Source organism: Cajanus cajan, chromosome 6 (assembly GCF_000230855.2).
Source record: "Cajanus cajan strain Asha chromosome 6, NIPB_CcT2T_4, whole genome shotgun sequence".
NCBI lineage: Eukaryota > Viridiplantae > Streptophyta > Magnoliopsida > Fabales > Fabaceae > Cajanus > Cajanus cajan.
Window position 1 is genome coordinate 34,228,672 of NC_138522.1, and position 23,427 is coordinate 34,252,098.

Below are 23,427 nucleotides of genomic sequence, written 5' to 3' on the forward strand. Positions count from 1 at the left end.
GGGAAATGATGATCAAAATACCTACATGACTAGGTACAAAATAGAGTACATAAATTCACAATTAGAGATACACTACCTTTAATCTTAAAAGACCGAATGCCATCTATTGCTTTACAAGCCAAACTTGACCTTTTGTCTAATTTAGTTTAATTATTTGTGTTTTCATTGCAAAAGGAAGCCAGCTCAGCTACTTTTTCTTTTTGGTATTTTGTTGCCTGTATATATGAATCTTGATTCCTGGACTTGAGCATTGTGTTATTGAATTTATCTAATCGTCGAATTTATTAAGTTTCTCAGATTGTTTATTATGATATAATGCCCCCAAATTGATTACCTTATTTTTGAATTATTCATCAAACTCATCATTTTATCATTGTTTAACAAAGTTGACTAGGATTGATGTTGATAACCAACCAACATAAAATTTAATCGAAAATTACAATCACCAACTAAGCAAGCGGACCTAACTCTACAAGGATTTTATTTTGATCACTTAAAAATAACTTAGACCAATTATATCCATTCTTCAAATCCCTACTAAGAAGTTAATTTCATTGAAATTTGAATAGTAAAAAAGTCCACTACTCACTTCTCGGAATCAATTTATTTCAATTAAAGCTTAAAAAGTTCGTATTAAAAAATTGTCATTTTTTTATATATATATATATATAATTTAATATTTTTCCTAATCAAAAGTGAATGACTAATCTCCTTAAGTAATGAAATTCATTCATGAAATTAACATATTTGGACTAATAATATTAAAACAATATCACATTTTGTTGGCATTTTACATTAATTAATATTGCATCTAAAATAATTTATAACTAAAATAACTCGTGGAAGAAATTTTCAGAAGAAAAATCACTTTTTGTTAAGTGTATGTTTAATTACATCATCGGAAGCGCTTCATTTTCTTTTCCATTAATAAAAAATATTATCATCTAATCTATAATTGTTATATATAATAAATATTTAGAATTATACAAAAAAATAATTTCTTATCAATAAATAGTACATTTTCAGTGCAAACCAAACTGTTTATTTTATTTATTTATTTTAACGATCTTGTAGTATTTCCAAACATGTAGAGTTTAGAAAGGGTGGATGTGTGTGATTTATGTTTTATTATTATTTGCCCTTTGACGCGCTTTCATTGATAGATGGAAATTTTACATTAGTGTGGAACTTAGCACTTAAGATGAGGGAAGAGTATGGGTGAATAAAGATCCATGTGATAGTGTGATTAGTGAGGTGCAAAGGGGCGTGATTTTGGATCCACCAGCAGCAGCCACCACCCAAAACAAAATCCACATTCCGCATCCAAACTCCAAACCACCCTTTCCATACCCTAAACGCCCAACGCTTCACGCTACTCGCTACTCGCCTCCGCTCAACTCTCTTCTCCACCGACACTGATTCCTTCGCTCTCTTTCGCTGCTGTAAGACCCAATCTCAATTTAATTTTCCTATTTCTCGATGCCAATTGCATGCGCCTGCTTTCTCATCAATCCTTGAATTCCGCATCAATTCTTTTATGCGCCTGCATTTGCTGTGTTTGCATGCTTCGCTTTACCCTCCGATATGTTGCTTCGCTTCTCATTTTGCGTCCTCGTTGATTGCATAGAAGAAATCCATCTCCGTTCGCCGTGGATGTTGTGCATTTCTTATGATCTCACTGGATAAACTATCTGTCTTTTCAGTAACATCATAATTTAAATGGACAAAACTTAGGTAAAGTACCGTAGGTACTGTTTTCCAATGTGTAAATGCGGCTTAAATATAAATGCATATTAGAGATAAAATTCCAATTCTGATCGAAGAACAACACCACCACCAATACTCATAGCTGCTTGTTTTAAAATAAAATTGTTAACAGTTACCTTTTTGCTGTTATTTGCTGCATACACTTAATCCTAATGGCGGTAGGGTTCGGATTACAATGAATAAGTTGTTATACAAGGATGCAATTATACTAAATGAGGTTTGTAAGGAGATTGGTAATTGAGCTGAGGCACAGTGGTACGCGGATGTAAAAGATTCTAATCGGTTGTTGTGCTTGTCAACTGTGACTCTATGAGCATGTGCTACATACTTCTTTGATGGACCAATTTGTTTGTACATTTTCTTGTAGATTGATGTGGCAGCTATTTAGTTCGAATCGCCTGGTGCAGGATTGGTGATGTAGACTCACTGAGCCAAGATGCCATTCTTAACTAAAATAAAATGGGTTGTTCTTTCTGTAGTCACTTTGTCTGTGGCATCTATCATCATTCATTTATCTTTGGCAAAGTTGTGGACTGTTAACATAGTGCAGTATACAGCACTGCCTACTCTTCCTGAAGATTTTGGGTTTGCGTTGGGTAGACAGGTTAGTTTTTAATATTTATGTAATTGATGTTCTTGTGTGGCCATGTGTTTTGTATTTCATGTATGTTATTTTGATTTTATTTGCTCGAAATACTACAGGGTATAAAAAATAAGAAGCTATGGGGTTCCATCGAGTCTTTGGAAGCATTACAGCCTAATGCTGATGCTAGAAGCAATTATTCTGGTAATAATTTTGCTCAAATTTCTTAACTTATTATGTGGGAGACATGGGAGGAATGGAGATATGCAATTTAGATTTGTAGTTAAGTCATAAGGGGGTACCACTTACACTTTGTTGAAGTGTAAATATTATACATCATTATGACTTGTTTTTTGTTTTAACTTGCATATATCAGTTACTTATTAAAGAAAATCATGTATTTGTTTTCCATTGCAAAGGTATTATCTAGTAAGCATGTTGTAGATTATGGGAATCTCTGTTCCATGTGATATTGGAGACGGCTGATTTTATTTTATTTTTTTAATATTACTTTCATTATAATCTAGTTTGAAGCATTTTTCATTTATGACTTTTATTGAAGTGGTGTTGGGAGTAAAATTAAATTCCAACAAAGACTTATTTTAGGAATGCTTGAAGTTGAAGAGATAGCCTTTGGACATAATGTCACATGCAATCAGATGCTCTGTTAGAATGAGCCAACATGGTTGACAAGTGAAAGTAGGCCAACTAAAATTTGATCACCAATGATGTTGGTCAAATTTTTTGGTTGAAGATTTGTCATTGACAATGTGATACAAATTTGTTGATTGAAGGTTTTTTGGTAACTGTAAATGATTAATTGAGTCCTTGAGATTGATTGGATAATTAGCAGTCATATTTTGGTGTTTTTCTAGTTGATGGAACCAATATTTGGTGATTTTGTTTTGTCAATGCTTGTCAATTTTGCTGACAAGAGAAAATACATTGATGATGTTGCAAACTAAATCCATCAATTGGAGATTTGATGCTGACAGTAAAGGATAATGTTAATACAATGATTGAATAAACTGACAATCATAGAGAAAAATGTCTGTGAAAGGGTATTTGTGAGTTAGTTATTGTAGCCAATATGTGAGCAAGTTGATCTAGCCAATAGAATCAAACAATGTTGGTTCTATTGATGTTTGACATTTCCATTGATAAGAAATTAGAATGCCAATTTTGATTGAGTAATGCCAACACAAACACTATGAAAAGTGTCAAGGGTGTTGCAAGAAGTGGGTGATTATTACCAGATCAAAGCTCGCATTACAAGTAGTGTGACATTTACTGAAGAATTCAAATTAGAGAAGGTTTCAGCAGATCACAGTCCTTCATTTAATACCTTCTTAAATCAAGTTATTTAAAAATTTATATTTTGAATTCAAATTTATAAATAATTGTTAAGACTCGAAGTAGTTATTTATTAGGTCTATAAATGGCACTTAGGATGATGAACTTGGGGCTTGCATTTCGTGAAACACTTCCTCATTTTGACAATCGTGATTCATAGGTTTCCAAGGAGTTGATCGAGCTTCTCTTGTATTTTACATTTCCTTTAATTTTTACATTTTCATCAATGGAAATTAAATTACTTTACATTTTCTGCATCTTTATCTTTCCATCACTTTAATTTCTCATTCCATTTTTTTTTAACACTTCACCCTTCTGCGCACTTACTATTTCTTACCATTTATTTTTCAATTTCACCCTTCTCTCTGTTTTCAAGTCTGTTTACTTCCTTCACTTTACTTTTTTTTATGCTCTGTAATTTCTTGTTGGTTTCATTTCCCTATCTTGTATTTTAGTTTTTTACTTTTATTTATCTACTTTTTTGTCAAAAGGTTTATTTTTCTTTGCCAACTCATTTTCTCTGTTAACCCATCTCTTCACTATTTCATGTCAAACATTTTCTTCACGTTGTCAAAATTGTGGCTTTTCAATGTCAAAGGCTTCATAGAACTTAATATGTCACAATGCCACAGCCCAGATCTCGTCAGTGTGAGAATCTCCATCCCTTTGACAAAATTTCACCATAAGCAAATTGGCAATTCTCCAGTGGTGACAATGAATGATTTCTCTTTGACAAATTTCACAGCCAACGAGTAGAGAAATAAAGAGTTGTGACTTGTGACATAACCTTGAGTTGACCATGACTGTTAAATTTTCTCTAGGTTGTCTCAGAATATACATAATTGAGCTGCACATGAGCTAAAAGCCTAAATCTATTTGGTGATTTTGATCTTTTACAATTTTTAACAGAAATGAAGATTATATATTTCTTCATTTTTCATACATCTGTTGTTTTTTCACCCTGTACATCTTCTACATCAAGTTTGTGTTTCTTTTCTTTGCAGTTCCAAAGGAGCAGAGCAATGGTTTCATATATGCAAAAGTTTTTGGTGGGTTTGCTAAGATAAGATCATCGGTATGATCCACCAGACGTGTAGAACCATTTCTTTTTGTTTTTTAATTTGGAATTGGGGTGAAGGGTTGAAAAATAATTTTCTGTCACTGTTTGTAATTTAATAGCAGTATTCTTGTTTTTATAGATATCCGATTTGGTTGCTATATCTAGACTTTTAAATGCTACTCTTGTCATCCCTGAAATTCAAGAAAGTACTCGCTCAAAAGGAATTAGGTATGTCCTGCAAGGTTTCTGCTGCCATTGTGCTTTGTGCATTACACTAAATATTTTCTTGCTCTTATGCATACATGCAATTTTATTTGTTTTTGAAATTTTATTCAGCTCAAAGTTCAAGAGTTTTTCCTATCTTTATAATGAGGAGCAGTTCATAGCATATCTTAAAAATGACGTAATCATTGCAAAGACCCTGCCAGAAAGTTTGATGGAAAGGAGAAGAAGAAATGAAATTCCTACATTTAAGCCCACAAGTTCAGCTTCTCAAAACTTTTACATCAAAGAAATTTTACCAAAGCTAAAGAAATCAAAGGTTATTGGATTAATTATTGCCAATGGTGGAGCTCTGCAGGTATTTCAGTATTCTGAAATTGTCAATTGTTTTTTGTCATTGTTGCAACTTTGTAGATGCAATGGTCAACTTCAGGAAACTTTTGTCATCAGTTATTTGCGGAATTGTCAATAGTCTATATAGAAGAAAGTGAATTATGTCATCTTTGAATGTCAAAAAATACTGTCTTAGAAGTTCAAAGCTTTGTGGTTACATTGAGATCTTATCATGGCCTGTCTTTTCTTTTTCTTTTTCCTTTTCCTTTTTGTGTGTGTGCTCATTACTGACTTCTTTAGCTGTCATGGACTTTGGACTTCCATGCATATACTTTATCAACTTGGCTTATTTCTAAACAAACTAGGAGAGTCTGTACAAGTTAATAAATGCACATCAGAAGTGAAGGACTTAACTTTTTATCAAATTCTTCTTGCTTAATATTTAGATTACTGGTAGTTCATCATATATTTTGGACTTCGCATGTGTGTTTTTGATTAAGTTGTTAGAGTTAAACTTGAGAATTATATACATTTTTGCAGTCAATACTCCCATCTAGCATGGCTGAGATTCAGAGGCTAAGATGCAGGGTTGCTTTTCATGCCCTGCAATTTCGTCCAGAAATTCAAACGCTTGGTCGTCGGATGGTTCACAAGTATGTATACCTTTCAGTTAAACAAATTGATCACATTTGCTGTTACCTCATAGATAACACCCCCCCTCTTTTGTTTTTGGCTCTGCAATTTTTTGGTGGGTCTTTAAAATGTGTGATTCTGCATGTTTCAATTTTCTAAAATAAGTAGACAAGAATGTGGTTTCCAAGAAATTACAAGGTTTAGCTTGCCAGTGGAGTTTTACATGGATTTTGTCTATGGTGGTCATTCTCTGGCCATAAGTGACAAGTCACTGGTCACTAATGTTTCCTGGAGTTAATGGGTAAGAGATTTCTGCTTTCTTTTTTTAAGGTTAAGAACATTGGGGCAACCATTCTTGGCATTCCATCCTGGCTTATTGAGAGAAACCTTGGCATACAATGGTTGTGCAGAACTTTTTCAGGTTTGCTCTGTATTTCTCTCGTGTATGATTGCTTAGAGTTATTGGAGCTATCATTCTACTTCTGCAATGTATATAACTTGAGGAGTGATAGGAACAGATTTTCTAATATACTCTCTCTTATTGGTTAAAATTTATTAAAATCTATAAATCAATCAGAAGAGAGGTTAATTAAATAAAACGTGAGACTCTTTTTAAGTAGTTTGGTAAATCAGAAATTGGTATTTAATGAGTTAGGTCATTCAATGTTCAGCTTTTTTCTCCCCCTATTTTTTTTTTCTTTCTTTGGTTATTTTATTAAGTTTTTTTTTTTGTTAGGATGTGCACACTGAACTCATTCAACATCAAAGGTCTAAAATGATAAAGGAAGGAATTCTTAAGGATGAATTGAATGTAGATTCCCGCTTGCGAAGAGATGAAGGTCTATGCCCGATCACGCCTGAAGAGGTATGCTAAATTTTACTATAGGGTTTCGTGGTTGTGATGCTATATTCAATTATAATTGCTGTTACTTCTAAGAGTTTTATTATAAATGGCCTTTTTGCATTTGGGGAAAATGAATGATGTAATCTAGATTGATTACATTTTACACTGATCCTGAAAGGATGTCATGTGTTAGTATATGCATAGAGTGATTCTACTTATACATGATCAAAATATATTTTTTTCTTCTGAAACAGTTGGGTTGGGACTAATTTCTTAATACAATATTTGTATTCAATTGTAAAAGATGGCCACCATTTGGACATTTCCAAAAAAAACAGGATGTTCAATCTGTATATAGTACTGAATGGACTCCCTATCATTACTGTAATCATATACTTTTAAGAAAAGCTGTGGATGATTCTATAAAAGTACATGAATTTATTTTGGAGCCATTTGAAGAGCTGTTAAAATCATGTGATAGCATTTGCTTTGCTGGTTTTCAAGTTTATGCTTTATGCACAAAATTATGTGACAAAGATGAATTATCCTTATCAATTCTTTTCTTTGCGGTAGGGCCACAATAATATGATTAAACTAAAAGATTTAAGTAACAAATTTATGAATGATAATGATGGAGTAGAATTAGTTTTGTGGAGAGAGAAAGGAAGGAGAGGTGGCTGGGGGTGTTTTGGTTTGGGTGGATTAGTTGTGCTAAGCAACCATGATGTAATGACAAATTTACAATAAATAGGATTTTGTTAATTCATTAAAAGATTACTTTCAAGCAATAGGTTTATATTATATGATTACAAAACAAACAACAAAAGCCTTATCCAGTTGTCCTGATAGGTGAGGTCAGCCACATGGATAAAAAAGAAAAATAATTTTATAACTCACCCCTTCAATGACATCTTTCTAAGAATCAAAGATTCATATGAAGACTAGGTTATGAATAAAAAATTGGTGTTACTATTAGGCTGATAGGCTCTTTAATTGCCCAACCACAATGTCTATTTTGATAATAGTGTTGTGGGAGTGCAATGAATTTTTTTAAGAAATTGAAGATTCTCATTATTTAGGAGTTTGAAAAATTGTTAAAACAACAAAATTTAAGGTTTAAGAATTGGATGGGAATGTGATGGGAGGCATTTGCCTTTGAACTTGTACTTCTGGTTTTCTTTACATGGAGTTAAAATTATAACAAATTTTGTTGCTTTTTGGATTGAACATTAGTTTGAACCAGGAGTTCATATTATGATTCATCCCTTTTGTGTTGGTAGTAAATGCAATTTAATGTTATTTTTACATATTTGACAATTTTTATTCTTTCAACAAAAATTAATGTGATAAGTGATAGCCACAATGTACTAAAAATATAATATACATTTTATTTTATAAATTCAAGCTCAATATTTAACTTCATCTCTTGACTAAACTATTTATATAGTCTTTCAAAGATTTACTTGACATCCTCCAAAGATTTGTGATAAGTCCTCCAAATATTAGATGACACAAAAATAGTATATATTTTCACGTAACATGGTAGAAAGGCAATTTGATGTCACTTTTAATTTTTGGAGTACAATGTTGATAGTTCAATCCTTTTTGCTGTTGTAAATTATAGAACTCCATTTGTTTAAGTGTATAATAAATTAAAGGGTAAAAAGTATACTACCACCTTAAACTCTCTGCCTTTTGCAAATAGACAACTTTCATTTCATCCTAATCAAAGGGAAAATGTTTGTTCTTTTCCCTAATTTAAGTAACAGATGCCTGTTTAAACTTATTATTTGTGAACTTAAAAATGAATACTTTAAGAATAGACCATTATATTTTACACGCAGGTACAAAATATAGTTATAATATATGATTGAGTCCAATTTAGCTGTAGAGCAACTTTTCCAAGATGTCAATGGCTCCCAGGTGTTTATGTGGGATCTCAGCCTCTGCTGAGGGCTACCAATTTTACAATTGCTATGCAGCACAAGTATTGTGGCCCTTTTGGGAACATTGTTTCTAGTTTTGTGGATATATATTGATTTGGAATTTCAAAATGCTACTATGCAGAGGTTAGATGTTTTTGTTGTTTTAACTTTTGCAGGTTGGCATTCTTCTTCGAGTAATGGGTTATCCTGCCAAAACAATCGTTTACCTGGCTGGCTCTGAAACATTTGGAGGTCAACGTGTTTTAATTCCTCTACGGTCTATGTTTATCAATACTCTGGATCGCACTTCCTTATGCAGTGAGAAAGAGTTGTCTGACTTGGTTGGACCTGAAACACCTCTTCCTCTAAATAGGTTTCAACCACCTCCTGTGAAAAGTGAGAAAGAACTTAAAGAAGAATGGAAGAAGGCTGGTCCTCGGCCTCGGCCTCTTCCCCCACCTCCAGATAGACCGATTTACCAGCATGAGAAAGAAGGTTGGTACGCTTGGATCACTGAGACCCCTACAGAACCTGATCCTTCCCCTATGGATCTAAGGATGAAAGCACACAGGTTACTTTGGGATGCGCTTGATTACATTGTTTCTTTGGAAGCAGATGCCTTTTTTCCTGGATTTAACAATGATGGTAGTGGATGGCCAGATTTTTCAAGCCTTGTCATGGGGCATCGACTGTATGAGACAGCTTCTTATAGAACATATCGGCCAGACAGGTAAAAATCACTTGGGAGTTGAAATTACTTTATTGATAAAATAGTTTCATCCTCACTTTATTAGGTAATCAAAATTTGCCTGGTTATCTAGTGGAATAAGCTGTAAAAGATGGCATAATAGGGAAGACTGGTCAAGTTTATAACTTTTGCTCCATTTCAATGACCACAAAAGGTTTCTAGTTTCTAGAGAAGTTGCACTCTGTTGAGCATTTATCTAATAAACTAATACAACTTTCACATGTCCTGTTTCAGTCTCAGACTTCCATACATTTCAGATTAGAAAAATTGAAAACCTATACTAGAGAAGGCATTTCTCTATAGCAGACCACAGACAAGCCTAGGGAATGTCTTTGGCACTTTGTGTATTAAATTTTTGTAGATTTCCATTCCTTGTTCCTTGCATCGAAGCAAATAATCAAATGTCTGCATGAGATGCCCTCCTTTTCACATGTGCATTTTGAACGTAGTAATGTTTTCTTTTCCTTGATTTTGTGTTGATTGATGCCTTGAGAATTGTACGAGTCTTTGAATCTGAAATGATGAGTATGTGACCTTCCATTGCTATGTGCTTCAAACTTCTCAGCATGCTACTTGTCTGAAAATCACGTGGGTGTAATTCTTTTTATATATTTATTTATTTGCTTTTTATTTATTTATAATTTGTAGTTGAAATTTCTCTTCTGTAGTTATATAATGATATTTTCCTAAATTTTACATTTTATCATGACACTACTGTGTCTGGTCTTTCACAGGAAACTTGTTGCGGAACTTTTCAACATAACTCGTGAAAATTTGTACCATCCTAAACATAATTGGACGATTTTAGTTCAGCAACATCTTAACAAAAGTTTGACTGAAGAAGGCCTCATAAGGCAATCTCTTTTGTCAAAACCAGCAACATTCCTTTCACATCCACTTCCAGAATGCTCCTGTAGGATAGCTTCTGCCAAGGCTACTAATCGTGTCAGAGGTGAGGATGGCCGGGTTCTATATGGTGGCGAAGATCTTTGCCCCAAATGGATGCAACATGCTAACAACGCAGATTCATCGGACAAAGAAGGGGTCAAATCCGAAGATGAAGGGCAGGCCGACTATGAAAGTAATGATTTTGTTGATGAATCTGAGAAAAACGGTAGCAAAACCAGTCAGTCTCCACTCTGGGATCAAGATGAGGAAATGGATCCAAATGACTAAAAGGGGATGTGCATATATGGTCTATAGTTATACATGATCCAATTTTTCCATAATTTGTGAGAGGCATAGGTTATAACTACGTGTCAGAATCCTATCTTTGCTGAGCGTATATGGGTATTCAAATCTATTCTTTCATTAAATTTGGGTTATTTTTCCAAGGACAAAGGGAACATTTTCCTTTTTCTTTTTCTTTTTCATTTTATACTTGCCACTTCCAGCGAAATTTTTGTTGTAACATACACATTACAAAAAGAAAGAAAAAAAGATCAGCGTCAGCTTAATTGGAGCACAACAGATGGAGTTTAGAAGAAGATTTTGTGTCCAGAGTTTATGCACGGTATATATGGATGTAGGCCAATTGTTTGTTTTGTACAATACTACATATCTCCATTTTTTAAGTTATGTGGATATAAATTGTAGCGGTCAGCTTACCTGGAATATTCCTGCTCTTCCACAAACTCTTGGTGTAATAGTTTGGATATTCACTAAGCAGGTAATGAGTAGAAAGCGACGTTCAATCGATACAAGGTTTGTGGTGATTACTCGATACTACTTCCTACAAGCTAAGAAGGAAACAAAGAAGAAATATCCTAAGAAAATCTAAATAATAAAACCAAGGGAGCTTATAAGACATAGATAAGTTATCCATTTAATTCTATTTCTATAACAGCTACAGTTTTGTGCTTGAATATCAGTTAATCTACATTTGATGAATTCCTTTATTGTCGTATTTAATCTCAATATACTGATCCGAGTAATTTTTTACAGAAGAATAAAATTAGACTTCAATTCAAGGCCATATTTAAGAGAAAATTTGGTGGTTCTTTGGATTCCATGCCCACAACCCCTGCAGAGAGCACCATTGGTTACATCCCCCAATTCCTTTAGCATGTTTTTAACTTTAAACATATCTAACTTAAAATTGTTCATTTTATATATAAATTAGAATAACTATATTGAAAAAAAAATTATTAGTGTTTTTAATGAAAGTGATTAGTAATATTTTTTCAACGATAGTATTTTAGGATTTTTTTTTCAACTTCTTAATATATTATTAAAAATTATTATTATTTTAAAATATTTTTATATCATAATAATAAATATAAAATGTGATTTATATGTTAAAAATATTTATTTATTATAATTTTATCTATTTAATATTTAAAAATGTTTATTGATTATAATTTTTTATTTTTATAAGATAATGAATATTTATCTTATCTACTGTATGCATGCGTTTAAATACTGATACATGTATATAAGAAAAGTATAAGGAAAAGGGACAATACACATGCTTGTCCCCTTATATTCATGTGTTATTTATTATTATAATCTTATTCATCTATCTGCATTAATATGTTTAAGGGTTGGGTTGGTTGAAGTTTAAGTTAAAATTCAATTTGAATTAATTATATTTAATTGGTTTGAATTTTATAATTTTTTAAAATTTGAATCGAACTGATTAGATTTGATTTGATTCATTGGATATCTAAACAATTCTAAAAGAAATTAATTTTTTTTTAAAGTAAATTAATTTTTTAATATTAAGTAAATTGATATATTGTCAAAAATTAACTAAATTGATAGATTTGCAATATAGTTTTTCTTGGTTTCTTTTCTTAATTTACTTAATGATTTTAAATGTACTACAACATATGAATATAATACTCAATGTATTGCAATAAAATTCTTCTTGATTTTTTTAAGTGTTTGAAAAAATGAATGAAAAAATTTACATATTGTAACACAAAATCTTCTTCAAAATAATCACAATGATATATATATATATATATAAATTATTAGCCAAATAAAATATAATAATATATAAATTAATTGGTTTAGTTTGAGTTGGTTCGAATTTTTAATGAATAAATTTAATACCTGAACCAATCAACATCGGGTTTAGTTGGTTTGATTTGAGTTGGATCTAAAAAAAAATTTTCAAACCATTTAAATTGGTTTAATTCGAATTGTTGGATTCGGCAAATTGATCTGATATGAAGAACATCCCTAATCTAAACCAATATCTTGTGTATCAATTAGTTTCGCTATGTTATAAATTAATAAAAACATTAATGAAGTTCACCAAATGGTAAAGTATATAATAAAAATTAATTAATGATAATAGTAATAAAAATATTATTAGGTTAAAAAATTATTTTAATTCCTATAGTTTCTTTTATTTTACCTTTTAGTTCCTACAATTTAAAATAATTTTTTAGTCCCTATACTTATCTTTTTCAATTCTCTTTAGTTCCTATAGTTTAAGATAAAATTTTTTAGTTCCTATCCTTACAATTTTGTAATCATTTAGTCCATATCTTTTTCTTTTTTTTTTTGTAATGTTTTGCTTTATGTTGATGTGGTAAGGATCTCCAATTTTGTGAGAGTAAAAAAAAATAGTGTCTCAACGATAGTCGATTATAGGTGAGAGTATAAAAGATAAAAAAAGTTTGAAGAAGCTTAATTTAGGATAATTTCAACAAATTTTTTTTACATTAAACATATAATGTTTAATTAATATTTCTATTACGTCTAACACAAAAAAGATAACATAAAAAAAATTAGTGACAAAGACAAAAAAGGATTAAAATTTTGTAAGTATAAAAACTAAAAAGATCTATATTAGTTTATTTAAATTATAGGAAAAAAATATAAAATAAATAAAATATAAAGACTAAAAGATATTTAACCTAAAATATTATTAGTCAAGAACTTACATTTAGTAAGAAAAAAAATCTAATTTATGAAATATTAATCATATATTGATAATGATATTTTCATTTTCTTAAATTATTAATGATTTATTTTTATTTTCTCATGTTTTTTGACTTGATGAATACGATAAGGAGTAATGATTTATTTTTTATATTCAAGAGTAAAATTGTAAATATCAGTTACATTTCATTAACAGGAGAAATGGGCCAGCGCTGTGGTGGAGGCCCGAACCCATTATGGGTCCATAAATTCGTTCCACAACCCTACTACACCTTTACCACCGCTTACGCCCTCGCTCTCTGGATTTCCGAAGGTTCGTGTTTCTCAGCTTCTGCGTCTGCTTCGAGAAGGATCGATTTGGTCGTCAAGCCATTCCTGCTCTGTCTCTGGTATGGCATTCATCGAGTTATTGCTGTATTTACATTTGTTGCATGTCTCTTTTCGATTTGAGTGGCACCCTATATAACTAGGGTTTTGAGGAATTTGGCCACAATTCCATCGGTGAGGTTGGGAATTTTAATTTCTTCATGTTCCTAACTTTTGATTTATTGTCGGAAGGCTTACTCCAAATTAACTGATTTGATTGTTAGGGTTGTAATTCACTGGGGGTTAGTTAAGAGGTTCAAGAACCTGGGTACCGGCTATTCCGTTGTATCTTGTGAATTATAGGGTTGCAATAGTAATTCAAACAAAGAGTTTGTACCTATAAATGGTCTTGTGTTTATACACGTGTTTCAGATAGTGAGGGTAGTGGAACGTACATATCCAGGGCAAATTAGTTGCTTTATCTAGTGTATACCAATACAGTTAGAGGTCGTGTTGCGAATTTTTGCCGGGGGATGATTTTTCAATGCTGTTAAAAAGAGAGCTGAGTAAGGTAAATGCTTAAGTATATGTCGATCTTAATTTGATCTCATGACATCAATGCTTTCTTTATGATAGATGACAAGCGCTTGGACAAATTTGAGCTTTGCAATCAAACATAGGGATATAGAGAGGGAATGGGAGAATCGGGGTGGAGTTGTGGTTATTTTTTTAAAATTATTGGAGTTGCTCACTCTCAGAAGATGTATGCCTGCTAATATTCTGGAAAGGATGGGGAGATCAAATTTAATTTCAATATTGTTATTGCTTTGGAGCATCTTGGAGCAAATGAGCAATGGAGCTTGTGGAGCACGGCTCACCTCAAGGATTGCTCTCTTGGTTTGCTTCATAGTTTTGGTTTTATTTAATTTTGTGTAATCCTTAGAGTAATGATGATGATAATTAGACATTTTAGGTTTAGGCGTGGCTTCAAAAAGAGAGAAAAATCCTCCTTACTGATGAGCTTCCAATGTTGTTTGTAGACATACTCTATAACTCTTATCAGACATGAGTGGTCGCTTTTCTCGCACAATTTATGTCGGCAACCTGCCCTCTGATATAAGAGAGTCAGAAATTGAAGATCTATTCTACAAGGTTGGATTTGTACTTTTCTTGTTTGATATATATTGGAGTATCCAGTTTGTTATATCTTTTGCTTGTTCATTTGGTTTGGCCTCCTGAATGTTTCTATATTTAATTTAACTGATAACCTATTATCTGAAATCTACCTCTCTGCTTTTGTAAATTATGCAATGCCAATTTCCTTTCTAGAATCATTTTCTTATGCTCGCTTTTTTCTTTTCAAATTGAAAATCAATTTAGAGAATATATTGACTGATGTGAAAATACAAATAGTATGTTGTACGATTTTGATGATTTGTGAGCTATAGGATAAAGAATCATCAACTTGCTTTTTTGTGTATTTTCTTGTTATGGACCCTGGGTAATACAGTTCACCCTTCATTCTGTATCAATCACACGATGTTTCTTTCTTTCCAATATAATTTATAGTTTTGAAGGTCTGATGACTGGAGTTGGTAGTTATGTACTAATGTGGTTGTTTTGCAATCATGTTCCCACAACAGTATGGCCGTATAATGGATATTGAATTGAAGATTCCTCCCCGCCCTCCATGTTATTGCTTTGTTGAGGTATTTATCCTTACTGTATTTTGAACTTAATTGTAGACAATTCTGTTTGTGTTTCTACTTTTACTTTTGCAATTTGATCATTTGTTGTTGTTTGTTGGGTTGCTAGTTTGATAATGCTCGAGATGCTGAAGATGCAATTCGTGGTCGAGATGGATACAATTTTGATGGTTGTCGGTTAAGGGTATGGAGCTGTTCCAACTTTTGCAAGGTAAATAATCTTCAGTGGTATGTCTCATGTATTCTTGTTTTAGGTGGAGCTTGCTCATGGTGGTAGAGGGCCATCATCAAGTGATCGACGTGGATATGGAGGAGGAGGTGGTGGTGGTGGTGGCGGCGGCGGTGGTGGTGGCCGTTTTGGCATCTCACGCCATTCGGAGTATCGAGGTATGTCCATTACTCCAGTAGGAGATTCTTTTTATGTGATATAGAAAAGAATAGGGTGCAAACATTGTATTTTTCCCTTTAGACGGCTCATCCATTTAGCTCTGCTTTAATTAATTGTATATGAATATTATTTTTAGTAAAGAATTGAATTTTTTCAGATGCATGTGATACCAAGATTTTTCAGTCTTTTTGCTAGAACTTTAGAGCCAAGGTCCATGACTATCATTTGCATATTTATGGATATTCTATTTTGAATAAACTTGTTTTCCATGTCTTCTCGATGGTGATTCATATTTTATATATAATAGCTGTTTTATGTGGATTATACAAATCAACCACAGTTGAAATTTCCATATTTTTTGCATGCCCTAAAGCTGTTTTTATTTTTGATTTACAGTTATTGTTCGTGGACTCCCTTCTTCTGCATCCTGGCAAGATTTGAAGGTATCAGAATGTTCATACTTGTAAACTTTACTACTCAAATTGTTACCACCTAATTATGTTATGAATAATGGTTTCAGGATCATATGCGAAAAGCTGGTGATGTTTGTTTTGCTGAGGTTTCCCGTGATAGTGAAGGTACACCTTCATTTTGTTTTGTTATTGGCTTACCATATATTACTATGTTTACATCGATACATGGATATGATGATTCTGTTGGAAACTGGATCAAAATTACAGAGATAAAACTGTTTAACCCACAGAACTGAGGGTTTGTACCTCCCAATGCCCAAGGGCCCCAATTCTCTTGCAACCTTGAATGATATTTGTTTGCTTACAACAGCTGTGGCTCACTCTTCTTTTATATGAAAATTAAAATAAATACTATTATAAGATCCTAGGGGCTTGAACATCATAATCTATTGTCTATTCTCTATCTATAAATATACAAATACAAGCTGATCATTAATGCATTGTAGGTTCTAATATTTGAACTAATATGATTGAAGAAATGAAGTGTACTAACTATAGGAATCCAAACTTTTAATTGGCACAGGTGTCAGGTACCAAATTTGTTGTTCCATGGCTTGTAAGGGGTGCTTGGCACCTTGAAGTAGTTTTATTTTTATAGTACTTCATATGAAGCAAGAGGAGGAAGGGGACAATATAACATATCTGTTCCATTATTAACCTGCAACTCTTCTATATGAAAATTAAAATAAAATACTATTATAATTTCCCAGGGCATGAACATCATTAAATTAGAAATATACAAATACAATTTGTATATTATTGAATTGTAGGTTCTAATGTTTGAACAAATATAATTGAAGAAATGAAGCATACTAATTAGTGAAATCCAAACTTCTAATAGTCACATGTAACGAACTTTTGTATTAATCCATGCATCAGTGTGCAGTTATTTTATTGGGCATCAAGCATCCTATATGTAATGCGGTTTATTAAGGTTTAATTCATAATGCCATCTATTCCTTCTTAGTGGATAATTTGTCTTCAAACTCTACTTAGGCGAATAAGAATCCATGAAATTGAGTGTATTTATATTATTATATATAAGTAACTGTTATTAAGGAAGAGTAACAGTATTCTGAAGATAGTGATGTGCCAGTGCTTCAAGCCTTCAACTGATATAATTCTTATGTGATATCAGATGTTTACTTGTAACTTTTTATTTTACAGAATGTATTCCTTTTCTGACATATTTCATACCAAAGATATAGTTTTGATGCATATTTCTCATGCTACTTTTCTCTATTTAGGGACTTTTGGCATTGTTGATTACACTAATTATGACGACATGAAGTATGCTGTAAGTTCTTCATTCTGTTGAATGATGCCAAGCTTGCAGCTAGACTTCTCTTCTATCTGTTTTCTAACACACCCTTTGCAGATTCGAAAATTGGATGACACTGAGTTTAGAAACCCTTGGGCGAGAGCTTATATTCGGGTAATTTCTGATCTTAGGATTGTTAAATTTCTTGCCTATTCGCCAACATTTACAAAAAATATCTCACCCTATAGTCATATGCTATAGAGTTATCCCTCAACATGTGATTATTGCTGCATATTTTTCAAGCTTTCAAACAACTTTCATGTGCTGATAAATCATGCACCTTTGTTTCTTTTGCCTTATTTCCCTCTATAAAAATCTTGTACCCATTACTTTAAGCACGAGGGTGTTGGATTATTCTACAGTTTGTGACTTTGTGCAAGAATTTACTCTCGAAAAAAGTAGTGGACGAAAATTGACTGGTTCTTGTGCAGGTGAGGAAATATGAGAGTAGTCGTTCTAGGAGCCGCAGCAGAAGCCCCAGCAGGAGCAGAAGTCCAAAAAGGGTTAGAAGGTGCTGCACTTTCTCATTGTGCCTTTTCAATCTTTCATATAGCTTTTAGATATTATTTTTGCTTATGCAAATCCCACTGTTTCATTCTGCAGTAGATCTTTGGATCGTTCTGTGTCTAGGTCACGATCTAGATCACGATCAGCATCACCAATCAAATCTTCCAGGTATATACAAAACATGCCATGTTTGAATGAATGGGATGTAATACCTTCTATATGCACCTGAATTATTCATTCAATTATGCAGGCCAAGGTCACGTTCACGATCTGGTTCTCCTCGCCAGGTATTTAAAGTATTTAAATTAAATGATTCAGGATCATGATAATTTTTTGTAGTGAAGTAGGAATGTGACTTGATTTTGAAAGTTCTTCCAATAAATCAGCATGTATTTTCGGGGTTTATGTTTTATAAAATACATGTATTCGCAATTTTCTACACCTTGTTTTTCTTTTGTTCAGAGCTAAATTACATAATGTTAGAACAATTAAACTTTAGATTGTTATGAAAAGCAATTTTTTAATTTTTAAGTAAAATTCTAACTTTAAAGTTTAAATGTTGAAAGGATCTTCTGGGGTGATAATTGATAATTCAGTGTTTTGTTACCAGAACGAAGGTTTAAACGCTTACATGATTTGTTATAAAAATATGTAATCTTCATTGGAAGCATGAATTTTTTTGCAGGTTCTGTCAGGTAGTGGTTGAACTTCTGAAAAATACTCGTTTGTTCTCTAGAGTTATTGTCCCATTCTGAGCTGTTTCGGAATTATATTTTGAGTTGGACTGAATTGTTATAACAAAAATTGTTGATGTACCTAGGCTAGGCTGTTTTCTTGGTAAATTGTTGCTAGTTTGGTGATTGTGTAGGGCCTATACTTGATTTGCTGCTTGTTTCTTTAAAACTAAAATGTTGGACATTAGCCTAGCGCTAGCGGTTGTACCTTTGTTAGTTACCAAGACAATTATTAGCTCTTCCAATTTATTTTCAAGTTGCTAAGAGTAATCCTTTACAAAACTAATAGGTTCTTTAAAGTAAAAAATATATATTTTTTATTATCGATGCTTAAATTGAATTGCTTTCTTTAATTAAATAAAAATAAATCTTCACTTTTAGAAAAGAACGTAAGCTATATTTTCTTTCTTCTGAAGTTTTAAATTAAAATTTTGGGTCGAAAGATAAAATACATGCGAAATTTTTTGGTGGATGCCAGTTGCCTTTAAAAGCTTATATCAACGAAAATCTTGGAATTTTTTTAGTTTAAATTTGGTGATGATTATAGAAATAAAAGTAATTCATTTAAGTCTTTCATTCGTGAATAAATTAAGGTGTAAGTTTTATTTATTTATTATAAAATAAGTTACTATTGAAAATAATTAAAGATAAAAAATATATCAAAGGAAATACATCAAAATAAAATAAAAATGTATACTTTGGATAAAATATTCTAATAATTATTTGTTATTATTAGATTTTAACAAAATTTAATTGTTACATATTATAAAAAAATGTTTATGTAAATTAAAAATGGTTGAAAACCTATTTTGGTTCCTTGTAATAATTGTTTGTTTCAATTTAGTCTCACTTTTATTTTTTGTCTTAATTTAGTTCCTAATAAATTAATTGGTTGCAATGTCGGACTTTTGGCCAAATTATTTAAACGGAGTTAACTGTTGGTCACGTGGATGTCACGTAGATGCATAGGTGGATGTCAAATTTTATTAATGTATCTGGAACCAGGACAGGCCGTTCTGGTTCCAGAATGCCTGTCGATGATTATAGTTTACGGTTGTGAATTGTGCAAAGTTAAAGACTCAAGGTACAAAGCATATTAAACACTTGATTTGGTAATATTGTCAATGGGGATTGATAACTTCAATTGCTAAACATTTGGGCTATATAGTGTCTTATTAAGGACAATGCACTGTATCACTAATGGTAGCAAGTTTTATTTTGTTGTTGGTCAAATTGGAGTGAACTACTTACTACCAAATTGACACTATACAGTCAAGGATGAAATGATATGGTATTTCTCCTTGAAGTCATTGATCGATGTACCTAACAACAACAACCTGTTCTTGAGGAGGTACAACCTGAAATAAAGGAAGAGGATACACGAGACCAACATTTCACCACACAACCACATGTACAGGTAGATAATGCTGATATCCTATCAGCCATTCAGTGTTATATGGTGGATAAGATGTATTATTGACACTTTCAGCGTTATCCAGATGATTTTCCTTCTCAATAATTTCATTGAACTTTTTTAGCATATGTTATGTTATGTTATGAATTTTTGTTTTCAGTTTCTGAATCATATTTTTGTCTTTGAGTTTATGATATGTTATGGATTTTTATTTTCAATTTTTGAATCACATTGTGACATTTTGTCGAACGTGCGTATGTGGTTGGCATTTTGGAACGGTCCGTTCTGAATTCAGAATGACCCGTTTTAAAATTAGAACGGCTCGTTCTGCTGCACTCGTAGTGTGTTAATTTTGCATATGGAACGGCCAGTTCCAAATTTAAAATTAACACAACATGTGCAACCAGAATGGACTGTTTTGGTTTTAGAACGAGTCATTCTGGTTCCAGATGCATTAATGAAATTTGGCATCCACCTATGTATCTACGTGGCATCCACGTGGCCAACAATTAATTCTATTTAAATAATTTGGACAGAAATCCGACATTGTAACCAATTAATTTATTAGGAACCAAATTGAGACAAAAATTAAAAGTGAGACTAAATTAAAATAAATAATTATTATAAAGGACTAAAATAAGTTTTTAGCCATTAAAAATCATGTCGAATAATACATGAATAAAAAAAATACACAATCTTGTCTTATAATAGTGTCATTTTTGGTTAACATCTTCGTAAATGTTTTTATATATAAATTATTATAAATAAATAAATATATCAAAATAAAAGGTAAAAATAGATTGTATATAGTATTTGTATATTATAACAAAATAAAATAATTTGGATAGAAATATTTAAATAATTATTAATCATTATTATATTTTTATGTTAAATTCAATCATTATACATTATAAAATTGTTTTCGTCATTAAATATTATATCACATTATAAATGGAAAAAATATAATACAATTATATACTATTATGGAAACAAGTATTTGTTTATTAAAAACTGTTGAATATTATTATAAAATAAACTGTAAGTGGTTAAAAATAAATAAATATATCAAAGTGAAAGAAAAATGGATATTATATAGTCTTTATATATGATATCAAAATAAATATGTTAAAATAAATTGGACAATTTAGATAAAAATATTTTAATAATTATTAATCATTATTGGAATTTTGTAAAATTCAATCGTTATACAGTATAAAAACTGTTCCATAAATTAAAAATTATATCGTATCATACATGAAAAAAAAATATAATACAAAATTTTTCCCCTTATATTAATGTCATTTTTGGTTAGCACTGCCTAAATATTTTTTATATATAAATATTATTATAAAATAAACTATTACTGAAAATAATTAAAAACAAACAAATATATCAAAATAAATATATCTAATTTAATGATTGGTAACGAAAATAATTATGATATTAATTAATGTTAATAAAAGAAAATTTATCATAATCATTATGATCTTTATTGAAACAAATAACTAGGATATTAACTGATTAATTTAATAAAATATTAAATATACGTTATAACTCGGGGAAGAAAATGAACAAAATATTTTATAGTATATCGTTATAATATAATATAAAATTATATAAACGAATATTAAAATTAAAATGGTATTAATTATTTATACATTATAAATGAATATTTAAAATCTTATTCGTTTATAAATATTTTATTCAAAATTATAAAGATAGTTAATAATCATTATTAAATGTCTTTTAAAAAATAATTATATTCAGGATTTTGAAAATTGAAATATATTCAATATTTTGTCATCATAATTAAACAATTTTAGTAGTTATGTCTATAATTTACAAAATATATAAAGATGATAATTTAATATGATGTAAATATTTTTTTTTAACAATTTTATCTGTAAATTTTTAAAGAATAAAAAATAATATTAAAAAATAATTATTCTGTAAATATAAATTTTAAACTTGAAAATCAAATATAATATTAATTAATGTAATAAATATTTATTTTTTTAAAATATTTTTATTAAATAAAATATAAAAATACAAAATCTTACGTGCAATAACCCCACTAATAATGTATAAATAAAGTATTTTTATTCATGACAAGTGTAATTTGTACTTCATAAAATTGATTTATTGGGATGAATGCAACGGGTTTATCCTCTGGATTATAAAAGTTGACTGGAAGATAAATGGAAGAATTTAATATATAAAGGAAATAGTGAAAAAATAAGTATATAATTTGTCAATATGTTGAGTGAGATTTTTAAGAAATGGTTCATATAATTCAATAAATAATTTTTACCCTCGTTAACTAGTATTTTACATTGTACACGTTATTCTTATTTTATATATTAAAATTTTTAAAGTAACATTTTCTTTTTGACAGAAAAAAAACTCATCATGTCATTGATAAGAAAAGCTTCATTACTTGGAGGAAATAAAAAATACAATGGATTTTTATAAAATATAAAGAAAAAACACAATGACTAGCAAATGATAACTTTTTTTTTTTAATTTTTATTTATCTAAATAATCTACCTCCCATTTTATTTACCTATATATACCAATTCACTTTACATAATGCGAAATTGATTTACTATCAACCGATTTCTCAACTAAAAAAAATTCAAAATCTTCTCAATTGGGTTCATATATATATTTTTTAAAATTTTATTTTGTTAAAAAAAGTTTGTTTAATTTTTTTTAAATTATTTAAATTATAATTGAAAATTTTAAATATAAATATTTTAAATTAATTTATGTATTTAAATTTTATTTAATAAATATAGATATTTTAATATTTTTAATTATTTTAGTTATTTCATTTTTCTTCAATAAGAAATTTTTTGTAAATAATATATATTTATTTAATTTTTATGATTTTTTTTTGTAAATATTAATAAGAAGGATTATTATTAATTTAAAATAATGTTAATTTTAAATTAATAATATAGAATCATAATTAACTTAAATATTTGATGTCACTAATAAAATATTTTTTTAAAATCACAATTTAAATTTACAATTGTATTAATAGAACTGAATAATTGCATTAAAACACACTAAAATAATTGTAATAACAAAAAATTGCAACAATCATAAATAAATGATATTAAAGGAAAAAACACTACAAAAGAAACACATTGAAATATAACTTAATACCCTCAATTGGAAGTATGAGTTATTGACTTTATGGTTGTTGATTTG

At 30.4% G+C, this 23,427-nt stretch overlaps 2 protein-coding genes across 5 annotated transcripts; both read left to right on the forward strand.

Annotated features, from left to right (window-relative positions):
• Positions 1 to 1,143: 1,143 nt before the first annotated feature.
• EDA30 (O-fucosyltransferase family protein) lies at positions 1,144 to 11,082 on the forward strand. Of its 2 annotated transcripts, none has more exons than XM_083076940.1 (11): positions 1,144 to 1,442; positions 2,175 to 2,371; positions 2,470 to 2,554; positions 4,708 to 4,778; positions 4,903 to 4,991; positions 5,100 to 5,343; positions 5,859 to 5,971; positions 6,282 to 6,372; positions 6,688 to 6,816; positions 8,897 to 9,450; positions 10,203 to 11,082. In XM_083076940.1, the coding sequence occupies exons 2-11, from the start codon at positions 2,204 to 2,206 to the stop codon at positions 10,642 to 10,644; spliced, it is 1,986 nt and encodes a 661-aa protein (XP_082933066.1). In that variant the 5' UTR covers positions 1,144 to 1,442; positions 2,175 to 2,203; the 3' UTR covers positions 10,645 to 11,082. The 2 variants fall into 2 exon arrangements, with proteins under 2 accessions (XP_082933066.1, XP_020211387.2); XM_020355798.3 differs by having other exon boundaries at positions 1,145 to 1,442; positions 2,135 to 2,371.
• A 2,509-nt stretch (positions 11,083 to 13,591) lies between these two features.
• SR34A (SER/ARG-rich protein 34A) lies at positions 13,592 to 19,053 on the forward strand. Of its 3 annotated transcripts, XM_020356735.3 has the most exons (14): positions 13,594 to 13,751; positions 14,305 to 14,565; positions 14,709 to 14,820; positions 15,312 to 15,377; positions 15,484 to 15,558; positions 15,629 to 15,761; positions 16,159 to 16,205; positions 16,283 to 16,340; positions 17,483 to 17,532; positions 17,614 to 17,670; positions 17,988 to 18,067; positions 18,160 to 18,231; positions 18,314 to 18,350; positions 18,749 to 19,053. In XM_020356735.3, exons 3-14 carry the CDS (start codon positions 14,734 to 14,736, stop codon positions 18,767 to 18,769), a joined length of 783 nt encoding a protein of 260 aa, XP_020212324.1. In that variant the 5' UTR covers positions 13,594 to 13,751; positions 14,305 to 14,565; positions 14,709 to 14,733; the 3' UTR covers positions 18,770 to 19,053. The 3 variants fall into 3 exon arrangements, with proteins under 3 accessions (XP_020212323.1, XP_020212325.1, XP_020212324.1); XM_020356734.3 differs by lacking the exon at positions 14,305 to 14,565 and having other exon boundaries at positions 13,592 to 13,751; XM_020356736.3 differs by lacking the exon at positions 14,305 to 14,565 and having other exon boundaries at positions 13,592 to 13,751; positions 18,163 to 18,231.
• The last annotated feature ends 4,374 nt before the right edge of the window (positions 19,054 to 23,427 follow it).